The 21854-nt window shown below is 52.6% G+C and overlaps 1 protein-coding gene across 1 annotated transcript; it reads right to left on the reverse strand.

Annotated features, from left to right (window-relative positions):
- Nucleotides 1-2073: 2073 nt before the first annotated feature.
- On the reverse strand, nucleotides 2074-2659 carry LOC101525671 (mitochondrial import receptor subunit TOM6 homolog). Its single transcript, XM_036492982.2, has one exon. It carries the CDS (start codon nucleotides 2640-2642, stop codon nucleotides 2379-2381), a length of 264 nt encoding a protein of 87 aa, XP_036348875.2. The 5' UTR covers nucleotides 2643-2659; the 3' UTR covers nucleotides 2074-2378.
- Nucleotides 2660-21854: the final 19195 nt, after the last annotated feature.

The following is a 21854-nucleotide window of genomic DNA, read 5'->3' on the forward strand; positions in this document are numbered from 1 at the left end:
CCAAAGAGAAATGTTCTAGCCTTTGGTTCACTCCCAACATGATCACCACAGCCAGGTCTGACCCAGGCTGAGACTAAAAGCCTAGAACTCCATCTGGATCTTCCAAGTAGGGGTGGCAGAGGCCCAAGTACTCAGGCCATCTTCCAGTCCCTTTGCAGGCCAGTTCACAGGAAGTTGGGTTGGCTCTGGAACCACCAGGACTCGAACCAGAACTCCCATACGAGTTCCAGCATTGCATGTGGAAGCTTAACTCACAGCACCACCATGCCTTTCCTTGAATTACTGTGGAAACATCCCTGACCTTTCCCACCTGCGCTCCAGGGAGGCATCCCCACGCTTCCTGGCACCTGTCCACCTGGTCTCGTGCCCCTTTCCCAAGGCCCTGGTGTCAGGTTGCTAGTATCTTACAAGATCAAGTTCAATGTCATCTTCAAACACCCCGACAGAACTCAGCCAACCCTCCCCCCACTCGGATCTGTAAGAGGTTTCCTGCTCTTCTCCATGGTTGGATCCGCAGAGCCTCAGGGCCAGGCCTATACTGTTTGGCACGGTGCAGAGAGGCCACCCCAACAGGCTGGCTCTTGCAACAGCAGCTGCACAGAGCCCTGGCTGCAACCCTCGGGAAACCCTCTGCAGCGAAGTTGCTGAAGCCATGCTGTTTGCATAATCAATGAATGCTGACATTCTACTGGTATCTCCTGTCTGGCTCCTTTTTTTTTTTTCTTTTTAAAGAAGATTCATTTTTATTGGACCCAGGCAGAGTTCCAGAGAGAGAAACAGAGACAAAAAGAAGAGAGACAATCTTCCATCTGCTGGTTCACTCCCCAAATCACTGCAATGGCTGGAGCTGAGGTGAAGCGAAGCCAGGAGCCAGGAGCTTGCTCAGGGTCTCCCACGCAGGTAGATGCAGGAACACATCCTCTGCTGCATCCACAGCTGCATGAACCATCCTCTGCTGCCTCGTGGAGTGCGCCTTAACAAGCAACCGGGATCAGGAAGCAGGGTTAGGACCCAGGCACATTCCAGGTAGGACATGGGCACCGCAGCCCACGTGTTAACACAGGTGTTTCCCCTCTCAGAGCCAGCTGCCTGAGTGTGGCGCTGTGCTCACAAGCCACAGAAGCAGCAACTGTAGAAGTGGCTTCCCAGTGAAGCGCGCTGGTGAGTAGTACCATGGGCTTGTGTTCCAAACATGGCCTGGAGCCAGCAGGTGAATGACTGATACGGGATCCTGGTGCCTGGGAGCATGCCACAAACCAAGGAGCACAAGGAATTCACGTGTGTCAGAGGGTCCTTCCAAAGGTGTGCAGAAGGGCACGAAGGGAGGGTTAGGACAAGCCGTGTTGCCGGTACAGCATGGAGCTGCCCCGTGGGACGCCAGCATCCCATGTTAGCCTGCTCGGGCCTGAGACCCAGCTGCCTTCTCTCTGCATTCCAGCATCCTGAGAGGTGGCACCCTCAGGGGCAGCAGGTGATGGCTCAGGCACTGGGTGCCTGCCACCCATGTGGGAGACCCGGGAGCCTGGCTTTGGCCGAACCCAGGCCTGGCTGTTGCAGGCATTTGCGGGGAATACACCAACGAATGAGGGCTCTTTCTTTCCTCCCTCTCTCATTCACTCACAATCTAAATTAAAAATTTCAAGAAGTACAGTTATTTTTGGTACAAAAAAATTGATGAAATCCATGCTTTTTTTTTTCCCTGTAGTCGGTGTTTTCCACAAACCTTGAGGACCCCTCAGGTGTCTTCTTATGGAAAAAAAAAATAAGGAATGGATAGTGAGGCCAGTGCTTTGAGATAGTAGGTTAAGCCTCTACCAGTGGTGCCAGCATCCTATATGGGTGCCAGTTCAGATCCTGGCTGTTCCGTTTCTGATCCAGCTCTGTTTATGGCCCATAGACACAGAGGAAGATGGCCCAAGGCCTTGATCTCCTGCCCCACATGGGACACCCAAAAGAAGTTCATGGTTCCTGGCTTCAGATCAGGCCAGCTCCGACCATTGTGGCCACTTGGGGAGTGAACCCACAGATGGAATCTCTGTGTATATATGCCTTTCAAATTAAAGTAAATTGATCTTTTTTTTTCTTGTATGCAGTCTTTATTTCATATATTGGTTAAGACACCATCATCACTCCTCAGGACGAGGTGGTGCAAAACCGCAGGGACCACGTTCAGGGCATTACAGAGCAGGGGCAACACTCTGGCTGCAGCCTCGCCGCCCACCAGGGAGCAGAGTACCAAATGGACTCAAGGAAGAGCAGACGGGGAAGAGGGGGCTCCCCACAGCACCCAACCTGAGCTGCCATCCGGGCGTGTCACAGATGGCTGACTGTTTCTGGAAGGTCCGAGTACAGCACAGCAATTCCGTTTGTCTGCTCAGCTACACCCCTGGCTGGGCTGCCATGAGATCGATGTCACTCAAGTTCCTGGCCAGCCACACGCCTGCAGCAAAAAGTCCCAAGTTGAGGATCAAGTTCCTCCGGAAATCATTCCTGTCGGTAGCGCAGCAGTAGACGCCCTGAAGCCAGTCTCCCACGTTGTCGGGGATTTCGGGAGCCTCGTTCGTGGACCCGAAAGGCTTCCCAGCCACGCTGCTGGAAGCCATAGCAGCACCCTCCGGCACGCAGCCCTGGCCCTGCAGCATTGCATTCGCTGCAGCGGGGCCACTGCACAGCACCTGGCGCAGTCCATTCTCTACTCTAGGCTGTGTGCGCATCACTTGGTGTTCTGTCCTAAGGAGAGCTCCTGACCCATTCCAGTCCCCAGACCTGGTCCTGGTGCAGTTGAAGAGTGCAGTGGCCTGACTCACCCCCCGAGCCCTGACTCCTGCCTATACTGGCAGGTGCTGTGGTCTAGTCGAAGAGACCCCCTAAGAACCACAACCAGGTCTTTCCCACTCTTGCTTGTACCAACAGGGGCTGTGTCCTTGTTGGGGAGACCTCTTAGAATTCCTACCCTGGCTCGCCCCCAGCCCTGGCTCTCACCTATGCCAGTGGGTGCTAACCTAGCCCAGCCCGGCCCATCCCCAGCCCCGGCTCTCACCTATGCCAGTGGGTGCTGCAGCCTAGCCCAGCCCGGCCCATTCCCAACCCCGGCTCTCATGTGCACCAGGAGGTGCTGAGGTGGCACCTGGCTTCTCCCTGCTGGTAGAACCCAGCCCACCCCCAACCCCGGCTCTCATGTGCACCAGGAGGTACCGTGGTGGCACTTGGCCTCTCCCTGCTGGTAGAACCCAGCCCACCCCCCAACCCCGGCTCTCATGTGCACCAGGAGGTACCATGGTGGCACTTGGCCTCTCCCTGCTGGTAGAACCGCTATTGACCTTTCTGATGGTGACAGCTTCTGTCCCATCAGCCCATAACTCATGACCTTGGAAAACCCTGGGTCAGAGTGTGGGCAGACATAAGGTAGACCTGACTGGATGTGGTCTGCTCAGGAGAGCTTTTCCCATGGTTCCAAGAGGTGTCTCACCAGCAAGTTGACACCATTGCCTGGGGTTCCCACCAGGGTGTTAAACACAGTGCCTAAGTACTCTGCATGCAACCTGACCTTCTCACCCCCAAGGTCAAGCCCACTTGGTCTCCAGTCCCAAGCACATGTCCAGACCTCTTGCCTATCCATGCTGGATGCACGCTCAGCTTGTCTGAGGGTTGATCCCTTTTCTGTCTTCTTGGGGGCAGCATGTTCCTTGGTTGGGTTGTACTGTGACTGGCTGTAAGCCCAGCCAATCAGTAAGTCTGTGGGGCAGGCTACTGTGGTCTTATGGGGGCAGGGCACACAATGAGAGGGGAACTGTTCCTACTGATCTAAGTAGGTGTCAAAGTTTTGGCAAAATCTGGTAGTTTTGGGAAATAGCATGCTGGTTCTATAGGCTAATCCTCTGTCTACCAGTGCCAGTATCCCATATGGGCTCTGGTTTGTGTCCTGGCTGTTCCACTTGAAATCCAGCTCCCTGCTTATGGTCTGGGAAGGCAGCAGAGGATAGCTCAAGTGCTTGGGCCTCTGCACCCACATGGGATACCTTGAAGAAGCTCCCAGCTCTTGGCTGTGGAGTGGCCTAGCTATGGCCATTGTAGCACTTTGGGGAATGAACTAGCTGATGCAATATCTCTCTCTTGCCTTCCCTCTTTGTAAATCTGTCTTTTAAATAAAAGTAAATAAATCTCAGGCCTGGCGCAGTAGCCTAGCGGCTAAAGTCTGGTGTCCAGAACCCATCGCAATAGCGTAGTGGTTAAAGTCCTCGCTTTGCACATGCCGGGATCCCATATTGGCACTGGTTCTAATCCCGGCGGCCCTGCTTCCCATCCAGCTCCCTGCTTGTAGCCTGGGAAAGCAGTCAAGGATGGCCCAAAGCCTTGGCACCCTGCACCCAAATGGGGGACCTGGAGGAAGAGCTCCTGGCTCCTGGCTTTGGATTGGCTCAGCTCCATCCATTGTGGCCACTTGGAGAGTGAACCATCGGACGCAAGATTTTCCTCTCTGTCTCTCCTCCTGTCTGGATATCTGGCTTTCCAATAAAACTAAAATAAATCTTTAAAATAAAATAAAATAAAATAACTGGTGTCCATATGGGATCTCGGCACATTCAAGGTGAGGACTTTAGCCACTAGGCCACCGCACTGGGCACTATTATTAGAATTTTATTTGAAAGGCAGAGAGAGTGAGAGATCTTCCATCCATTGGTTCACTCCCCAAATGGCTGCAAGAGCCAGGCTTCAGCCAGATCAAAGCCAGGAGCCAGGGAGTCCATCTGGATCTCCCACATGATCAGCATGGAGCCAGCCAGGGACCTAGCCAGCACCTACCACCTCCAGGATGCCCACAGCATGGTAGAAAGCAGGTCTGGAACCACGCAAGGCTCAAACTCAGGCCCTCTGGCATGAGATGCAAGGATTCTGCGTGGTGACTTAGACCACAGCACCTGCCGCTGACATTGGTTCAGGAGCCCAGACAGGAGCTCAGACGCCCGGTGCCCTGTGCCTTCAGGCTCCGAGAGCCTCTCTGTCAGCTGCTGGGAGACCTCCAGCTGTCCATCTGGCTTTCAATGACCTGCTAATCACCCTCTGCTTCTTAGGAAATCAATGGCACTTGGCAATAATTAACGAATTGACTTTTTCCTTCACTTTCCATCCACAGGTAAGAAGTATGCATTCTGGGCAAAATAAAAAAGCAAGAAAGAAAAAGGAAGGGAAAACTTCCAAACCTGGACACTGCAGGGGAGGGGAGGAGCTGCACTTGGCGTTGTGGTTGTTGACCTTCAGGTAGGTGAAGGAGAGCAGCAAAGCACGGTCTACCTGCTTTTCTTTTTAAAGATTTTATTTATTTCAACTGGAAAGGCACGTCATATTTACAGAGAGAATGAGAGACAGAGGGAAGATTCTCCACCTACTGGTTCACTCCCCAAATGGAAGGCCGCAATGGCCAGAGCTGAGTCAACCTGATGCCAGGAGCTTCTTCCGGGTCTCCCAAGCAGGTGCAGGATCCCAAGGCTTTAGGCCATCCTTGGCTGCTCTCCCAGGCCACAAGCAGGGAGCTGGACGGAAAGTGGAGCAGCGGGATATGAACCAGTGCCTATATGGGATCCCAGAGAATGCAAGGTGAGGATTTAGCCACTGAGTCATTGCGTCAGGCACCGTCTTCCTGTTCTGAAGCACCCAGAGCAATCTTGCTCTTTTTTGGTTATTGGCTTAGAAGGAATCTAAAGCAAGACACTCGGGAGTGCCTGGGAGACGGGGTCTTGGATTCAGGGAGGTGTTCCACAGGGTTTCTGCGGCAAAGGAAAAGCCAGAAGTGGAACCAAGGGTCTCCAAGCAGCATCAGAGGCCCCAAGCCCTTCCCCTCCTGGAAAAAGGATGAGCACCATTGACTTAAAAATTGGAAAAGAGCATTTAAAAATGTTCTGATTAATTAATGTATTTGAAAGGCCGGGGGGGGGGGCGCGGGGAGAGAGACAGCTTCCACCTGCTCCTCTAGTCGCCAAATGTTTAGAAGAGCCAGCATCCCAGAAATGCGTCTGGGTCTCCTGTATAGATGGCAGAGACCCAGTTACTCAGCCATCACCTGCTGCCTCTTAGCGCATGCATCAGCAGAAGCTGAAATCCAAGCAGAGGCAGGATTCGAACCCGCTCATCTGTGGTGTCTTGGCCACTGTATCCAGTGCCCGCCCCCAAAGAACAGAACCTTTGGAAGAAAGGGACCACTCTGCGCCTCTCTCTATGCTATATTACAGAGCAACCGGCAGATGGCGCTCACTCCAAGGTGTCGATGGAGTCCATCCAACCAAGAAGGGAAGTATTACGGCAGAGGCAAACTTGTCCCTTCAAAGTCGCCGGAAAGTAACACCCCACTCCGGATCAAGACGCCATTACAGATGAGAAGTCCCTGAGCAGAAACTTAACAACAACAAGCCCTAGCAAAAAACAACACAATGCCCACGCAGGAATGTGTGAAATGAGAATTAATTCAGTGTAGGAATAATGGGAGGCAAAGATCACCTTAAAAATAAGGAGGAAGTGACAAGGTGTTCAAGAAAGAAGAGATTGGCCTGAAAACAAAATAGAAGTATGGACGTGAAAATTGCCAAGGGAGTGTAACATGCAGAGAGGGAGAAACACAAGTAGGAGACATGGGAGCGTTCCAGGGACCTGCCAGGACACAGGCCAAGCGGCTTTGCTGGACTCACGGCAGGTGCACACTGGGAAAAAGCCAGCCTGGCTGCTGAAGCCTTTTTTTGCACACGGAGGTGCTTCGGTTGTAATTCCATGTCATCGAGGTCCTTTCCCATCTGTATGTGTTGAGCCTGGCACCTTTGAGTTGAGAATTCAACTTCGGACCTGGTAACTGAGGAGACAGGCTGACACACGTGGCCTCCAGTGGCCAGCCAGTCCTGAGTCTGAATCCATCCCACTTGGTCCTTGCCTCTTGCTGTTTGTTACCGCTGGCTTGATTTATCATCTGAGACAGAGGCCAACAGAAATCTCCCACCTACTAATGGTTCACTTGCTAAATGCCTGCCTGTAACCACGATTAGACTGGGCCAAAGCTGGGAGCCAGGACATCCATGCAGATCTTCCACAGGAGTGCCAGGAACCAAGCACCCAAGCGCTTGAGCGAGCAGGCATTGCCTCCCCAGGTCTACACTGGCAGGAAGCTGCAGTCTGAGCTGGGAGTCCCAGCCAGGCATTTCCAGAAGGGAAAGAATATGTTCACCAGTGTCCTAGCCACTTGGCACAACGCCAGCCCCTTGCCATGTGCTTTTAATTGATTTAATAAATCATGTGATTTGAGCATTTTCTTTGGGTCTGAGAGAACTTCCCAGGCCGTGCACTTACTTGGGATGGTTTCCCTGCACCTGGATCCATCCTCACAGCTCATGGCCCAGACAAACAAGGACATACAAGATCTAGTAACGGAATCGCTGGAGCTGATCTTCAGGGTATATGTGGATCAAATGGAAAACACCTTCAAAGTGTGTGCTGTCGCGGCACGGTGCGCCGCGGACTAGGCCACAAAGGAGGCACTGACTCTTCAACAGCGCACATTCGTCTCCGTGTTATAATATGAGAAGCTAGCCACAAAACCCAAAAGAAGATGATCCGGGGACTCTTGGAGGAAAAGAGAAATTCAAGTCCAAGTTCTATGACTTCCAGGAACAATAGTAAAAGTACTGTTTGTCAAAGTCCATGAGATGCGTGAACAGAGCCCACAAGAGGCTGTTATGACCTGATGTCTCATGTAAGGGAAAGAATAAGCAAATCAGAAGCGTGCCAAGTAGGGACAGGGGTTTGACGCAGGGTGCCTATGCCAGCTGCTCGGCTTCTGGCCCAGGTTCCTGCGGATGCACACTTCAGGCCAAGGGCCCAGGGTCCCTGCCATCCACATGGGAAGCCTTGGTGGAATTCTCCTGGGTGGAAGCTCTGGGCGTTGCCCTGGCCCAGCCCTGGTTATTATGGCAATTTTGGCCATGAACCAGAGGATGGGTCTCTCTTGGTGTTTTATGTTTTGAGTGTCTGCCTGTCTGCCCTTCAAATTCTAAGAAATATCAATCAATAAAACTTTTAAAGACTTACTTGTGTGAAGGACAGAGTTACACAAAGAGAGAGAAAGAGAAATCTTTTACCCTCCGGTTCACTTCCCAAATGACAGAAATGTCTGGGGTTGGGCCAGGCCTAAGCAGGATTCTGGAACTTCTGCTGGGTCTCCAGCATCAGTGTAGGGGCCCAAACACGGGCGCCGCCACCTCCTGGTTTCCCCAGACGCATTGGCAGGGAGGCAGATGAAAAGTGCCCCACCTGGGGATTGAACTGGTGCTCATCCGGGATGCCAGTATTGCAAGAGATGGTTTAACCCACTGCACTACAGTGTTGGCCCCCAAACAAGCATAATTTTAAAGGGTTCCTTAAAAAAAAAATGCAAGCAAGAAACCAAAGCAAGGAGATCATAAGATCATTTTAAAAAAAAGGCAAGAGAAGGCAGACACCATTCAGAGAGAAAACAGAAAAATCAAACTGACAGTGTGGTGTTGTTACTCCAAACGGTTCTGAGACAAGTGACCAAATTGTGGCCATTACCTTAGGGATAAAACAATGACTAATGTTGGTGCTTTTGTTGCTATACCAGGTAAAACTTATTTCTTCTTCTGTTCGTGCTTGAAGAGCCTAGCCAAGGTTTCGGGTTTTCTTTCCAAGCAGGAGGTTGTGTTCTCGTCCTGGCTACAGTATCATGGGTGGACGGGTGTCTCTGCTAAGATGGATCCCAGTTCCACATGGAGTCTCTCCTGTCAGGTCCAGGATTTCAATCCACTAACCTGGTACCACAACAGAGGACAGAGGACAGAACAAATGGATCCACTACCCCAGCCAAGTGTTGGCAGTGATAACTGGGCAAATGGAGACACTAAGGTGGACTATGTCAACCAGTGGATTCTGGAGAGATTTCATTGTGCTTGGAGTGGCGAGGTGGGCAGTAATTCAGAACTGTAGACTTATTGAAACCTCTCGAGAAGAACCCTCAGAGCATGCCCCGCATCAGAGATTCTGGGGTGGTGCCAGGTGGCCGTCCTCCATCCCAGGGTGCAGAGGCGTTTGGGAGACTGGGTGTGGCTTCTCTCCTTATATCCCCTTTTCCCCCCAGATACAGGAAGGAAAAAAAAGAGAATGTGGAAATGGTGCTCTCAGCCACCTTCCTGTAGCCCTTGACCCTTATCACCCAAATCAACTACCATCAAAAACAAATATTAATAAAAAATTCCATAATAATAATAATAAAAAAAACAGCATCATCTCCAGCTTGGTGCCCTTCCCCAGAAGATGAGGAGTTGAAAATCCCATGGCTGGGTGTGTGTGTTGTGGGGAGGAGGGCGGTCTCTAATGGCCAGTCCCCAACCAAGAGCCCATCCAGGAGGGGGCATTCATTCCCCCAAGGAACTCAGAGCTCCATGAGGGACGTGTCTGTCACCCTGTCCTTCAAGGCGTTAGAAGGGTTCAGAGAGCTCTGAGTTGGGAATCAGGGAACCAGGATCCAAATATTTGAACGAAAGATGCCTCTAGCACCATTGTCACATGAAAAATTACTTGGTTTAGGAGCCATCACCTAGGCACCCAGGGGGATCACAGGGAGGGAGAAGCCGCAAAGTCCATGCGCTGTTCTCAGATGGTAAGGCAAAGGTTCTGGGGGGGTGGTGTGGTACCGTGGGTTAAGTCACCGTCTGTGACACAGGCATTCCATATCAAAGCCTGGGTTCAGGTCCCTGCTGCTTCTTGCTAATGTGCTCGAAAAAGCAGGGTAGGATAACCCCAAAATCTGTGTCACTGGATGGAGTTCCACACACCTGGCTGTGACCTGACCCAGCCCTGGCAGTAGATCAGTGGGTGAAGAAGATCTTTCTCTCTCTTCCTCCTGCTCTCACCTTTCAATCTTAATCAAATCTTTTTAAGATTTATTTTTTTTTTATTGGAAAGTCAGATATACACAGAGGAGGAGAGACAGAGAGGAAGATCTTCCATCCGATGATTCACTCCCCAAATGACTGCAATGGCCGGTGCTGTGCTGATCCAAAACCAGGAGCCAGGAACCTCCTCCAGGTCTCCCACGCGGGTGCAGGGTCCCAAGGCTTTGGGCCATCCTTGACTGCTCTCCCAGGCCACAAGCAGGGAGCTGGATGGGAAGTGGAGCTGCTGGGTTACAAACCAGTGTCTATATGGGATCCCGGTGCGTTCAAGGCAAGGACTTTAGCTGCTAGGCCACCATGCCAGGCCCAACCAAATCTTAACAACATCATCAACGACAGCAACAAAATCTCAACCGTAAATCTTAAACAACAACAGCAACAAAAAATCAAGGCTGTGTTTGCGTGCACACACACAGAGGAAAGTTAATGTCTCAAATCTGAATGACTGACACATGTAGGTGAAAGGTATACGGGTGTCTGTCATATCATGTTTTCTAGTTGATTGCAACAGATTTCGTACTGATATTCTTCCAGAAGAGTCCCAAGTACACAATGGAAAACACACAAAGCCATCTCTCTGATCGTGACCCATGGCAGTAGAGCTGCCAGCCCTCCCTGGGGAGATGAACGGAGACAGTCACAAGGAACAAATTCCCAGCCTGGGGAGGTACAGCCCTCCACCCACATGCTGAGAGGAGGTTCTGTTTACTCTCTGCAAATCTGAAAATTAAGGTGAAGTGGAAAGTGAATGGCTCAGCTTGCCAAGTTCCATTAGAATGGAGACAGCAGCCAGTGGAGACCTTGATTGGATTCATTGAAATCATAAATCTATTTAGGGAGAATGGACATTCTCACAGTATCAAGCTTTTTAATTCCTGAACAGCATGTTCATTTATTTAGGGTTTGTCTAATGTTTCTCAACAAGATTTTGCAATTCTCCCAGTAGAGTTCTCTTTTGTAATTTTTTTCAAAAGATTTATTTCTTTTCATTGTAAGGACAAAATTACAGACGGAATGGGAGACAAAGATCTTCCATCTGCTGTTTCACTCCCCACAGATGGCTGCCACGGCTGGAGCTGAACCACTCCAAAGCCAAGAACCAGGAGCTTCCTGCTGGTCTCCCACATGGGTGCAGGGTCCCAAGGCTTTGGGACATCCTGCATTGTTTTCCCAGGCCACAAGCAGGGAGCTGGATGGGAAGTGGAGCAGCTGGGACACGAACCGGTGCCTTTACAGAATCCTGGCACTTGCTGGTGGAGGATTAGCCAGCTGACCCCCCCTCCTTTTTTTTTTTCAGTCTTAGTATTTATTAGTTTGAATGGCAGAGTGACAGAGTCAGGGTGAGGGAACCAGAGGTCTTCCACTTACTTGCTGGTTCACTCCCCCACGTGGCTTGTGATGGCCAGGGCTGAGCCAGGTCAACGTCAGGAGCTAGGACCTCTCTCCAGAACTCATGCGTGGGTGGGTGTAAAGGCCCAAGCATTTTGACGGTCTTCTGTTGCTTACCCAGGTGCATCAGCAAGAAGCTTGCTCAGAAATGGAGAGCTGGGGACTCACAAGAGCCCTCTAGTGTGGAATACCGGCATTGCAGGGGGTGGTGCAGACAACCCACTTACCCACAACATCCCAGTGGAGTTGTTGCACAGGTGAGGACCAAAGCTGAGATTCAACAAGGGTTCCTGCTGGCAGAAAGTGTCTGGGGCCAACATACACGTTTGGTCTGCAGAGCCTGCGGTGTGGATCTCATCCATTCCTCTGCCGCCTAGGATGGGTTTTGTCTGCATTTCTGAGCAGAGTACGTGTGGACCAGAATGGAACCGCATGTGTTTGGTAGGAGAATGACGGTGTAAGGATGTCACAGTGGTCATCAAACCCGCAGTGTGATCAGAATACCACGGTGACCTCAGCGCGAAAGGCAAAATCCCGAAACATTTAGAGCATGACGTAGTGGCGGGGGAGCAGAGTGGTGTCTGCTCTAGGCGAGCCAAACACTGAGAAAGATGCCTGCACCCCACATGGGAGGGTCACACCTCAGCTCCCGGTTTGAGCAGAATTCCTGGGTCACAGCTTGACTCCTGACCATTCAGGCATTTGAGGAGTGAAGCAGCAGGTGCCAAGTTGTCTATTTGATCTGTCCTTGTCAAATGAATAGACCAAGTCTAGAAAAGAATATAATACAGGGAGAGGGTTTTTTGTTTGTTTGTTTTATTTTAATGAAAAATATTTGAAGGCCCAGTGTGGTACCTAGTGGCTAAATCCTCTCCTTGCACACCTGGGGTCCCATGCGGGCACCAGTTCGTGTCCCGGTTGCTCTACTTCCTGTCTGGCTCCCTGCCTGTGGCCTGGAAGAGCAGTGGAGGATGGCCCAAGGCCTTGGGACCCTGTCCCCACTTGGGAAACCTGGAGGGGGTTCCTGGCTTGAGGTCAGCTCAGTTATGGCTATTGCAGCCACTTGGGGAGTTGGCCAGTGGACAGGGAATCTGTATTTCCTCTCTCTGTAGATCTGCCTTTCCAATAAAAATAAATAAATCTTAAATAAAAAATGGAAAGACGGAGGAGGGTTTGCACCCATGGTTCACTCCCCCCAGTGTCCGTAATGATCAGATCAGAGTAAAGTTGCCACCCACAATGTCAGCATCCTATACAGGCACCAGTTCGAGTCCTGCCTGCCCTACTTCCAACCCAGCCCCCTGCTGATGCACTTGGGACTGCCGTGGGGATGTCCCCAGGGCTTGGGATCCTGCACTCACTTGGGAGAACTGGACAGAGCTCCCAGTCCAGCCCTAGCTGTTGCAACAATTTGGAAAATGAGCCAGTGGATGGCCAATCTCTCTCTTCTCATCTCTCCTCTTTGTAACTATTTCCAAATAAACAAACTAAGCCTTACAGAAGCAGCATATTAACTGCTCAGCGGTTGCCCAGTTAGGAATTCTTATTCGTGACACTATTCGGATTTCCAGCCAGATAATTTTTTCAGGTCATCTTTCCTGTATTTGCAGGGTGTTCAGAAGCATGCCCTGATTTCTCTGGGTTTTTAGCAAAGCCAAACATGTTCTCAGACATTGTCAAACGTGTCTGGGAAGGGCAAACTGTTCACAGATGAGAACTGGTGATAGCACAAAGCCTTCTGATTTCATGGTGGGGAAGCTATCAGAATAGGTCAGAAAAAAAAATCATAAAGGAATGGTTTTGTGAAATTCAAATTAATAGCCTCTCCCAGCCACCTGCGTAAGGGATGACACATTGTGAGCAAAAAGTTTGAACAAGGCTCACTCCCAGAAAAGTCACCTGGGCTTAATCGCTCAGCCTCCTCTCTGTCCCGTTCCCTGAGAAGAGGGACCACTGCCCCTCCCTGACCGGGCTCTCTGCGTCTGAGTCCTCCATAAGTGGGAAGCCAGTCTGGGGCCTCAGAGCCACACGTTTTGGATCAAGATAGGCCAAGTAGGTAACATCCTACAAACATCGGTTTGTACCCACTGTTCAGTCCCTGGAACAGCTGAGGGATGGCTGAGCAGCTGGCCCATGCCACACTGCAGCTGGGGGCTGTGGGGTGGTCACCATCACAGCCACTGCCCTGGTGTCCTGCCGCTGCTCTTGCAGTGGCCCTGTTTGTCCTCGGGTATCAAGGACCACCATGCTGAGCACCTTGGATGGAGACACAGATGGCAGATATGGAAACTCAGGCGGGTGAGGGAGCCTGCAAGAAGTGCCCCAGACATGGCTGAGCCAACGGTGGGGCTGGACCACAGCTGGGGGTGGCAGTGGGGAGTTCAAGACCCTCGTGACCTCCACTCCCAGGGCAGGACCGCTTGGCAGGAGAGGTGGGGGTCTTCTCCCAGAGTTTCAGGCCCCACAGGCCAAGAGGGAGTGGGTCTCCTCTCCTCCCTGCTTGGCTGCACGTACCCCCTCAGAGTCCTGGGGAAGAGCAGAAGGCCCTCAGGGTGGGCACTAGGTACAACCCAGCCTCTGCTTGAAGCTTCCTATGGCCCAGCGTCAGCAAGCAGCGGCTGGAGGACCCATAAGTGCCCTGGCTGCCGAGAGCCCCGAGCGCAGGAGCCCAGAGCAGGAAGGAGCTACCAAGCGGCCGGCCATAAGCAAGCACTGCTGTGTGCTTTGGGAGACTGCTGCCCCCCACTTCCCACTCTGCCCACCTGGCCCTGCTGCCCAGAGTGGGAGAGAGAAGGGTCCAGGTGCAGGAAGTACTGGCACCACCTTAACACCCTCCCTCCAAGGCTTCTGTGACAACCCTGACTTCCTGGCATCCCCAGATAGGCTCCTCCGGGAGGGATTGGCACGCCCTTGGAGGAGATGAGGAGCAGAGGCAGGCAGGATGAGCTGTGGAGACCCTTCATACAGATGTGGGCACTGAGGCTCAGGGCTCAGAACAGTGGTTTTACCAGGGACCATGTCTTGGTATGTGGCTTTCTCAATCCTCCCTGGTGAATTTTGGGGTGACTGCTCTGAATTTTAGAGATCATGTAGACCCCAGTCTGGTCCTTAAGGCTCTTCCAGACTTCAGGGAGAGACGTGCAGACAAAACTAAGATACAAAATACAAAAAAAAAGGGAGCGGTAAAGGCAAAGACCCAAGAAGGCATTCCCAAAACCAAACATACACATGAGCAACAGGTACGTGAAAATCCACTCACCAGGAGCAGGTGCTGTGGCATGGCAATGAAGCCGCTGTCTCCAACTCCAGCATCCCAGGCCCAGACATCAGGGACAGACCCAGACTCCAGTCACCCTTTATGTAGACGGCAGGTCACCCCCTGAGATGGCCCCAGTAGCCTTGCCAGTCCTAGTCCCAAAGCAGAAGCAAGCAGAGTTTGGGGCAATCACCATCTTACAGTAGCTGGTGACAGAAGGACTGCAGAGGAACCCCCAGGTTAGTGTGTGCAACCCGTGAAAAACAATGTTTTAGCAAAGTAGTCACACATAGACAGGATTTTGTTTAGAGAAAGCTAAAAAAAAAAAAAAAAAATCAGGCGATGTAGAACAACACTTTTAAAGGGATAATGATAAAGAATAGCTAACTGCTATAAAAAAAAAAGCACATTGCAGGGCTGGGATTGTGGTGCAGCCAGTTAAGCCACCCTGCAACGCCAACGCTCATCCCATCTGAGTACCAGTTCAAGTCCTGGCTGCTCCACTTCCAACCCAGCTCCCTGTCAATACACCTGAGGAAGCAGTGGAGAATGACCCAAGCGTGTTGGGTGCCTGCACCCATGTAGGAGACCGAGATGGAGCTCCTGGAGCCTGCGTTTGTCTTGGCTCCGCCCTGACTCCAGTCCTGGTTGACTTTGCCCTGATCTCGGGCTCTCATAGATCCAGCAGTCTCAGCCTCCAGGCCTGCTTCCACCCCAGGGCCTTTACATGTGCAGCATCTGCCTTCTGCACAGACACATGCATGGCCATTTCTGCTTGCTTCGTTCCTGTCTTCACTAAAATGGGGTCCCCCAGGGGGAGCTTCTTAGTCACCCCACATCACACAGCCACCTCCTTGGACCTCGCTGCTCCATCCCTCTCAAATGTCATGTCTGTTTTCTGATTTCCCTAAGGTTAAGTTCTTTTTTGCCCACTGTTCTCTCCCCGGTTGACTAAAATGGCTGGAGCTGAGCCGTTCTAAACCAGGAACCAGGAGCTTCTTCTTGGTCTCCCACATGAGTGCAGGGGCCCAAGGTCTCAAGCCACCCACTGCTGCTTTCCCAGGCCAATAAGCCTGGGATCGGAACCAAACCAGAAGTGAGGCAGCTGGGGCTTGAACCGGCGCCCATATGGGATGCCGGAGCTGCAGGCAGAGGCTTACCTTGCTATGCCATGGTGCCAGTCTAAGCTCTTCAAGGACAAAGAGAGGTTTAGGCCCTCAGAACCCTCAACACAATGTGCTCAACACCCACGATTGTGTCATAGCAGGTACCTAACAAATGCTGTCAAGTTCATAACCTTAGGGAAGATTGTGAAACTTTAGATAATTTTGAACCGATAAGTGAATCTCCATTTTTGTTAAGATGTATTTGTTTACTTGAAAAGCAGAGTTAGGGAGTAACACCCACTGGTTCACTCTCAAATGGTTGCCATGGCCAGGGCTGGGCCAGGCTCAAGCGAGGAGTTAGCAAGTCAATTCAGCCACACGTGGTGCGGGAGTGCAGCTCTTGGGCCATGTTCTGCTGCTTTCCCAGGGGCATTAGCAGGGGGCTGGATTGGAGGCACAGCAACTGAGACTCCCCCCGAGCTCTGATACAAGATGCTGGCATCCCAGGTAGCCCACTACACCACAACGCCAGCACCATCCTGCTTTTCCTAATAAGGATTTTTGTCGACATGAATCCCATGTCATAGAAAGGGACCCCTTAGAGGGATACAACTCAGTGGCCCAGGGGACACGGACATGCATGCAGCCAACACCTTGACTGGATTCCCACCACGTTTTTGTCCCCTGGTCGCCGACTGAGTCCCCATCTGATTCTCTCCTGTGCCCAGCCCTGGCTCCAGGCAACTGACCACTCCTTGGCTTCCTGTCTTCATGGGTGTGCTGGAAAGGTTTCACGTGAAGCCTGGCTGTGTCACATTCACACGTGACGTTATGTGGCTGGCTTATGTTTGCATGTGAATTCTCACTGGAAGAAGCACCGACTCGCCATTCCTTTCTGCAGCTTGAACGGCACCTGCCAACATCCGCATCCATCCACCCTCCATCCATTCCTTCACGGACGGACAGATGTGTGAGTTATTTCCATCCTTTGGCTGTTGTGAGTGACGCTGCCATGAACACCTGTGGGCAAGTCTCTTTTTTGTATTCAAAAGGCAGTCTCACAGGCACAGAGAGACAAAAAGAGGTTTTTCCATTTGTTGATTCTTTCCCCCAAGCAGCCGTAAGAACCAGGGCTGGGCCAGGCTGAAGTCAGGGGCCAGGAACTCTGGGTCTCCGAGGTGGGTGGCAGGGCCAAGGCACCGGTGGGTGGCCTTCTAGGGTGCTGTGAATACAGTAGGAAGCTGGAATTGGGAGCCAAGTCACCCAGGCCCTCTGATACACGATGTGGGAGTTCCTTTACCATCCCACCAAACCTCCACCTCAACCATCTCTTTCCCGTTTCAGTTTCTTTGGGAAACCCGCTTCCTCATCAGACACCACCCAGCTCGGCAGCATTTTTCAGGAGTTAGCATTCAGGAGCTAACCAGCTTGCGCTCATGGCGTCCCAGCGCTTGCTACCCAGTGTGCAAAGGAAATAGAAAAAAAAAATGCAAATGTTGGGGGTTCTGCCCTTAGGAGAACTACGTTTGGAATCAGGATTTGGAGGATGCTCTAACAAAAATGCTCCTCCACACCCTCAAACTAGAGCTCAGAAAGAAGCCGTAGCTGTTGCCGCTGTGGGGCTAAGGGAGCTCTAAGGGCCGGCCTTCAGGCCTCGGGGTCCACAGGGCCCCAGACCCACGGAGGGGTTCACCCCAGGGCAAATTCCCTTTTCAAAGGCAGCGGCAGGGCTGGTTGTCATTGCACGTGTCGGACAGCAGAGGGCACCGCGAGAACAGATTTCCGCGGCGCGTTTGAACTGCGGGAAAGGAAGGGGCGAGGCTGGACCCCGTGCCCTGCTGCAGGCTGGGGCTCCCAGCTGCTGGGAGGGTGGGCGTGTGTTTCTTCATAGTCAGGGTCGCCCAGGTCAAGGGGGTGAGATTCTGGCCACCGTCAGGTACTTGGGCCACCTTCCACTGCCTTCCCAGACATAGTAGCAGCGAACTGGAGAGGAAGTGGAGCTGCCGGGACTTGAACCGGTGTGGGCGTATGTGGATGCAGGTGTCACAAGTGGCTTCTTTACCTACTGCGCCACCGTACCTGCCCAAATTTGACTTTCCTTGCACATGATTCCTTCTTGAAGGGACTCACCTCCCCCGCCTTTGGACCCGGTGCCCTGGGAGCCCCTGTACCCAGTGCCTGACCTCCCCTCCTCTTGTTTTCCAACGTCCCAGGGTATCCTTGCTCTCAAGCTGCTCTGGCGCCCACTGCCCTGGGCACAGCTCATCCCTGGGGTCCAACTGACACCTGCATAGTCTGGCTGTTTGTAGCCCCAAGTGCACAGGCGGCAGCATGAATCTCCCCGGGGTGATGTCTGGGCAAGGAGGGGTCTTTGGAGGGGGGCAGTTGGGCAAGGAGGGTGGGGTCCTCACCACTAGGTTTGGGGACCCTGTCGGAAGAGGCACAGGGCTCAGCTTCCCGCTCTGCCACGCGAGGCCGTCAGGAGGTGACCATCTGTCATGGAGGAAGGGAGCCCTGTGGCAGGTGTGGGCTGGGCTGGCCCCGCTATCCTGGGCCTCGCAGTGCCCAGAGCTGTGCGACAGCCCTGTGGGCTGTGAAGTGCCCCCCACACAAGAGTTTGTTCCAGGAGCCTGGACTAAGGCCCCATCTCAACACCAGCAGGTGCCAGCCCCTCTCACCATGGGAGAAGAGGAGGATGATCACGTTTGGAACCGCCTCTTCACTTAAAGATCCTGCCAGGCTCAGGGCTCATGGCCGTGGGCCCGTGGCAAGTGCTGCAAGAACAAGATGAAAGGAAACCTAGAAGCCGAGATGCAAGGAGATGGCTGCAAATGTCCCGTTCACCTGGTTGCCTTTCCAGGACAGTGGTTCAGGCTTGGGTTTTCTTTTCCTGCTTTGCCAAAAAAAAAAAAAAAAAAAAAAAAAAAAAAAAAAATTCCTGGCTGTGCACAGTGGCGTGGAGGAGAAATCCTGGCTTTCAGAACCGTGAGGGAGATGCTGCTGGGTGCATACTCCCTGGGTCGAGAGCGTGGCACCTAGGGAGCTGGGCAGCAAGGTGGTGCACCTCGGGGCCCGGGCAGGTACAGGACAGAGCTGCCAGGGCCCTGTATCCAGAGGCAGGCAAGGGGGTATCTGCAACCCAGGTGCCTCGGTCAGCATCAGATTCTGTCCCCGGAACTGTGGCTGTTGCTGACAGAGGGTGGCCCTCTAGCACGGTGTGTAGGCGGGAACTGAGACTGGGGCCTTGTCCTGTTTCTGTTTTGTTTTGCTAGTTCCGGGCCATAGACATTGCCAGGCACTCAGGTGGGGTGGCTCTGCAAGGATGGAGCGGGATGGAGCTCCAGGGCGCCCCTCGTGGAGGTCCAGGTGTCAGCAGCTGGGAGGATGCGGGCACAGGACGCTCCCAGGGGCAGGTGGTCAGGGCCAGGACACTTGTGCAATTTCATGATGTATCTGAAAAGAGGCGAAAAGAAAAAGATGTAACATCCACTGGTTCACCTTTCCTGAAGCCCACAGTGGACAGGGCTGGGCCACGTTCCTGCTAGGTCTCCCATGTGTGTGATAGTAAGCCAGGGACTGGAGCCAGTACCTCCTGCCTCCCCGGGACTTGTATTAACAAGAAGCAGAGGAGTTCAGACTCTGCCATGTGGGGTGCGGGTGTCCCCACGCATGGCGTCTTAGCTGCTGGGCAGTGTGTGGTGTGTGTGTGTGTGTGTGTGTGTGTGTGTGTGTATGGTGTACAACCAAGCCTGGGGGCTGGGACACCTGTACTCAAACCAAGAGTGCTGCCCAAGTGTGTGTGTGTGTGTGTGTGGGGGGGGGTGCTCCTAGGGTCGCCAGCACCCAGCAGCACAAGTTCCAGACGCGGCCTCACTCAGAGTTCCGGAGGCCAGGTCAAAGACAGCTGCAGGGCTGTGCTCCTTGGGAGAGAGCCCAGCTGAATCCATCCTTGCCTCTCACAGCTGCTGCTACTGGCTGGCCGGCTGGCAGTCTGCGGGGCTTTCTGCTTTGCAGCGAGGTCGCTCTGACCTCTGCCTCGGCTGTCAGGTGGCCTTCTACCCCTGTGGTTCTCTGCTCCCCGCCCCTCTCCGGTGCAGGAACTGGTTCTTGGCAAAAAGTTAAGGAAACTCCCCGGCCATGCCGAGCAAGGCTGGCCACCAGGGGGCGACCTGCACCAGCCCTTGAGGCCAATGCCAGATGCAGGTGCAGCAGGTGGAAGAACTAAATCCCTTCTCTAAGTTTCCCACTGTGGCCCAGAGAGCTAGTGGCCAATTCTGATAAACAATTCAGATAAAAATGGAATAAAAGGACTGTTGGGGCAGGTTTCTTCTCCACCGCACCCCTCTCCTGCCTCCCCCGAAATCCATGTTGCTTTTTCATAATCAAACATTTTCCACCAAGGGTCCTAATACTCCCTTCAGAGTCACAGGAAAACGCTGGGCAGATCGCTTGTGCTGGAGTGTTGGCGCGACCCCAAGGACAGGATCGGCGAGGTAAAAGCTGTCTGTGGGCTGCAGACGGGAGAGAGCACGGAGCTGCAGGGGTTGGTCTAGGGTGGAGTCGCTGGCTGAGAGGTAGGGGGCTTAGGGCTGCACCCCTGGGTACAGGCTCCCCATTCCTGCTGCCTGGAAGCCACGACAAGTGGCACCCACGGTTGGGTTCCCGTCCCCAATGTCGGAGACCCGAGTTGAGTTTCCTGTCTCAGCTTCAAGGTCCTTGAGCTGCTATGGGTATCTGGGGGGGTTAAGCCCACGAAGCAGCTCACATATGGATGCTGGCGCCACAGGCAGAGACTTAGCCCACTATGCCACAGTGCCAGCACCCCATGTGGCACTTTTGCTCTGTCCTTTCTCCTTCCTGCATCGCTTTGGGGGCACAACCAGCTCCCAGGAGCCTGTACGGGGTAGGGAATGGCTGGACTGGCTGTCCCCTCAGTCAAATGGAGCAGTGACTCCTACTGTGTGCCTATGACCGTGGGAAGGCTTGTTTATTGTTTATTTATTTGAAAGGCAGAGAGAGAGAGAACTCTGTTACCTGCTGGTTAACGCCTCAAATGGCCAGGTCTAGCTGAAGCCAGGGGCTAGGAGCCAGGAACTCCACCTGGGTTAGTTATGCGGTGGCAGGAACTCTCAGTTAAACACATAGAAAAAGATATAATAACAGATAAAGGGGGTGGGGGCTGCCCTGTAGCCTAGTGGTTAAAATCATCGCCTTGTAGGCACTAGGATCCCATATGGACGCCGGTTTATGGTTTGTATCCCAGCAGCTCCACTTCCCATCCAGCTCCCTGCTTGTGGCCTGGGAAAGCAGTCAAGGATGGCCTAAAATCTTAGGACCCTACACCTGCGTAGGAGACCAGGAAGAGGCTCCTGGCTTTGGATCAGCTCAGCTCTGGCTGATGCGCTCACTTCTGGAATGAACCAGTAGAAGGAGGATTTTTCTCTCTGTAAATCTGACTTTCTAATTAGAGAGAGAGAGAAATTCTTATAAAGCATTAATAATAGCAATAAAAAGGATAGAATGATTTTAGTCACATGTAGATTCTAAAAGTGTCGATTTCATTAAAGTGGAGAATAGAATTTTTGCTGCCAGAGGCTTGGGGAACTAGGCATGAGGGGACACGTGAACAGGTGTTAAGCTCTAGCTAGTAGGAGCAAGGAGTTCTGATATTCTATACACAGTATGGTGACTGTAGATTTGGTCATGCATTGATGATCTTTCATTTTTTGAGTTCTCATTTTGTGTTTTTAAAATTTAGTTTTAGATTTGTTTATTTTTACTGGAGAGGCAGAGTTACAGAGAGAGGGAAAGATTGAGAGTGGCCTTCCATCCACTGGTCCATGTTCCAAATGGCTGCAGATTCCCGGAGTTGGACCAGTTTGAAGCTGGGATCCAGGAGATTCTTCCTGGTCTCACACAGGTGCAGGGTCCCAAGGCTTTGGATCATCCTCAGATGCTTTCCCAGGCCGGGGAGCTGGATGAAAAGTGAACTGGTGCCCATGTGGAATGCTGGAGCTGGAGGTGGAGGCTTAGCCTCCTATGCCACTGCCCCACCTGGCTAATTAATACATATATATGTGTGTGTGTGTGTCTCCCCTGACACGCCTCAGGCTCCCACACGCCTCAGGCTCCCACAACACAGGTGCCCCAGAAACC

Source organism: Ochotona princeps, chromosome 24 (assembly GCF_030435755.1).
Source record: "Ochotona princeps isolate mOchPri1 chromosome 24, mOchPri1.hap1, whole genome shotgun sequence".
NCBI lineage: Eukaryota > Metazoa > Chordata > Mammalia > Lagomorpha > Ochotonidae > Ochotona > Ochotona princeps.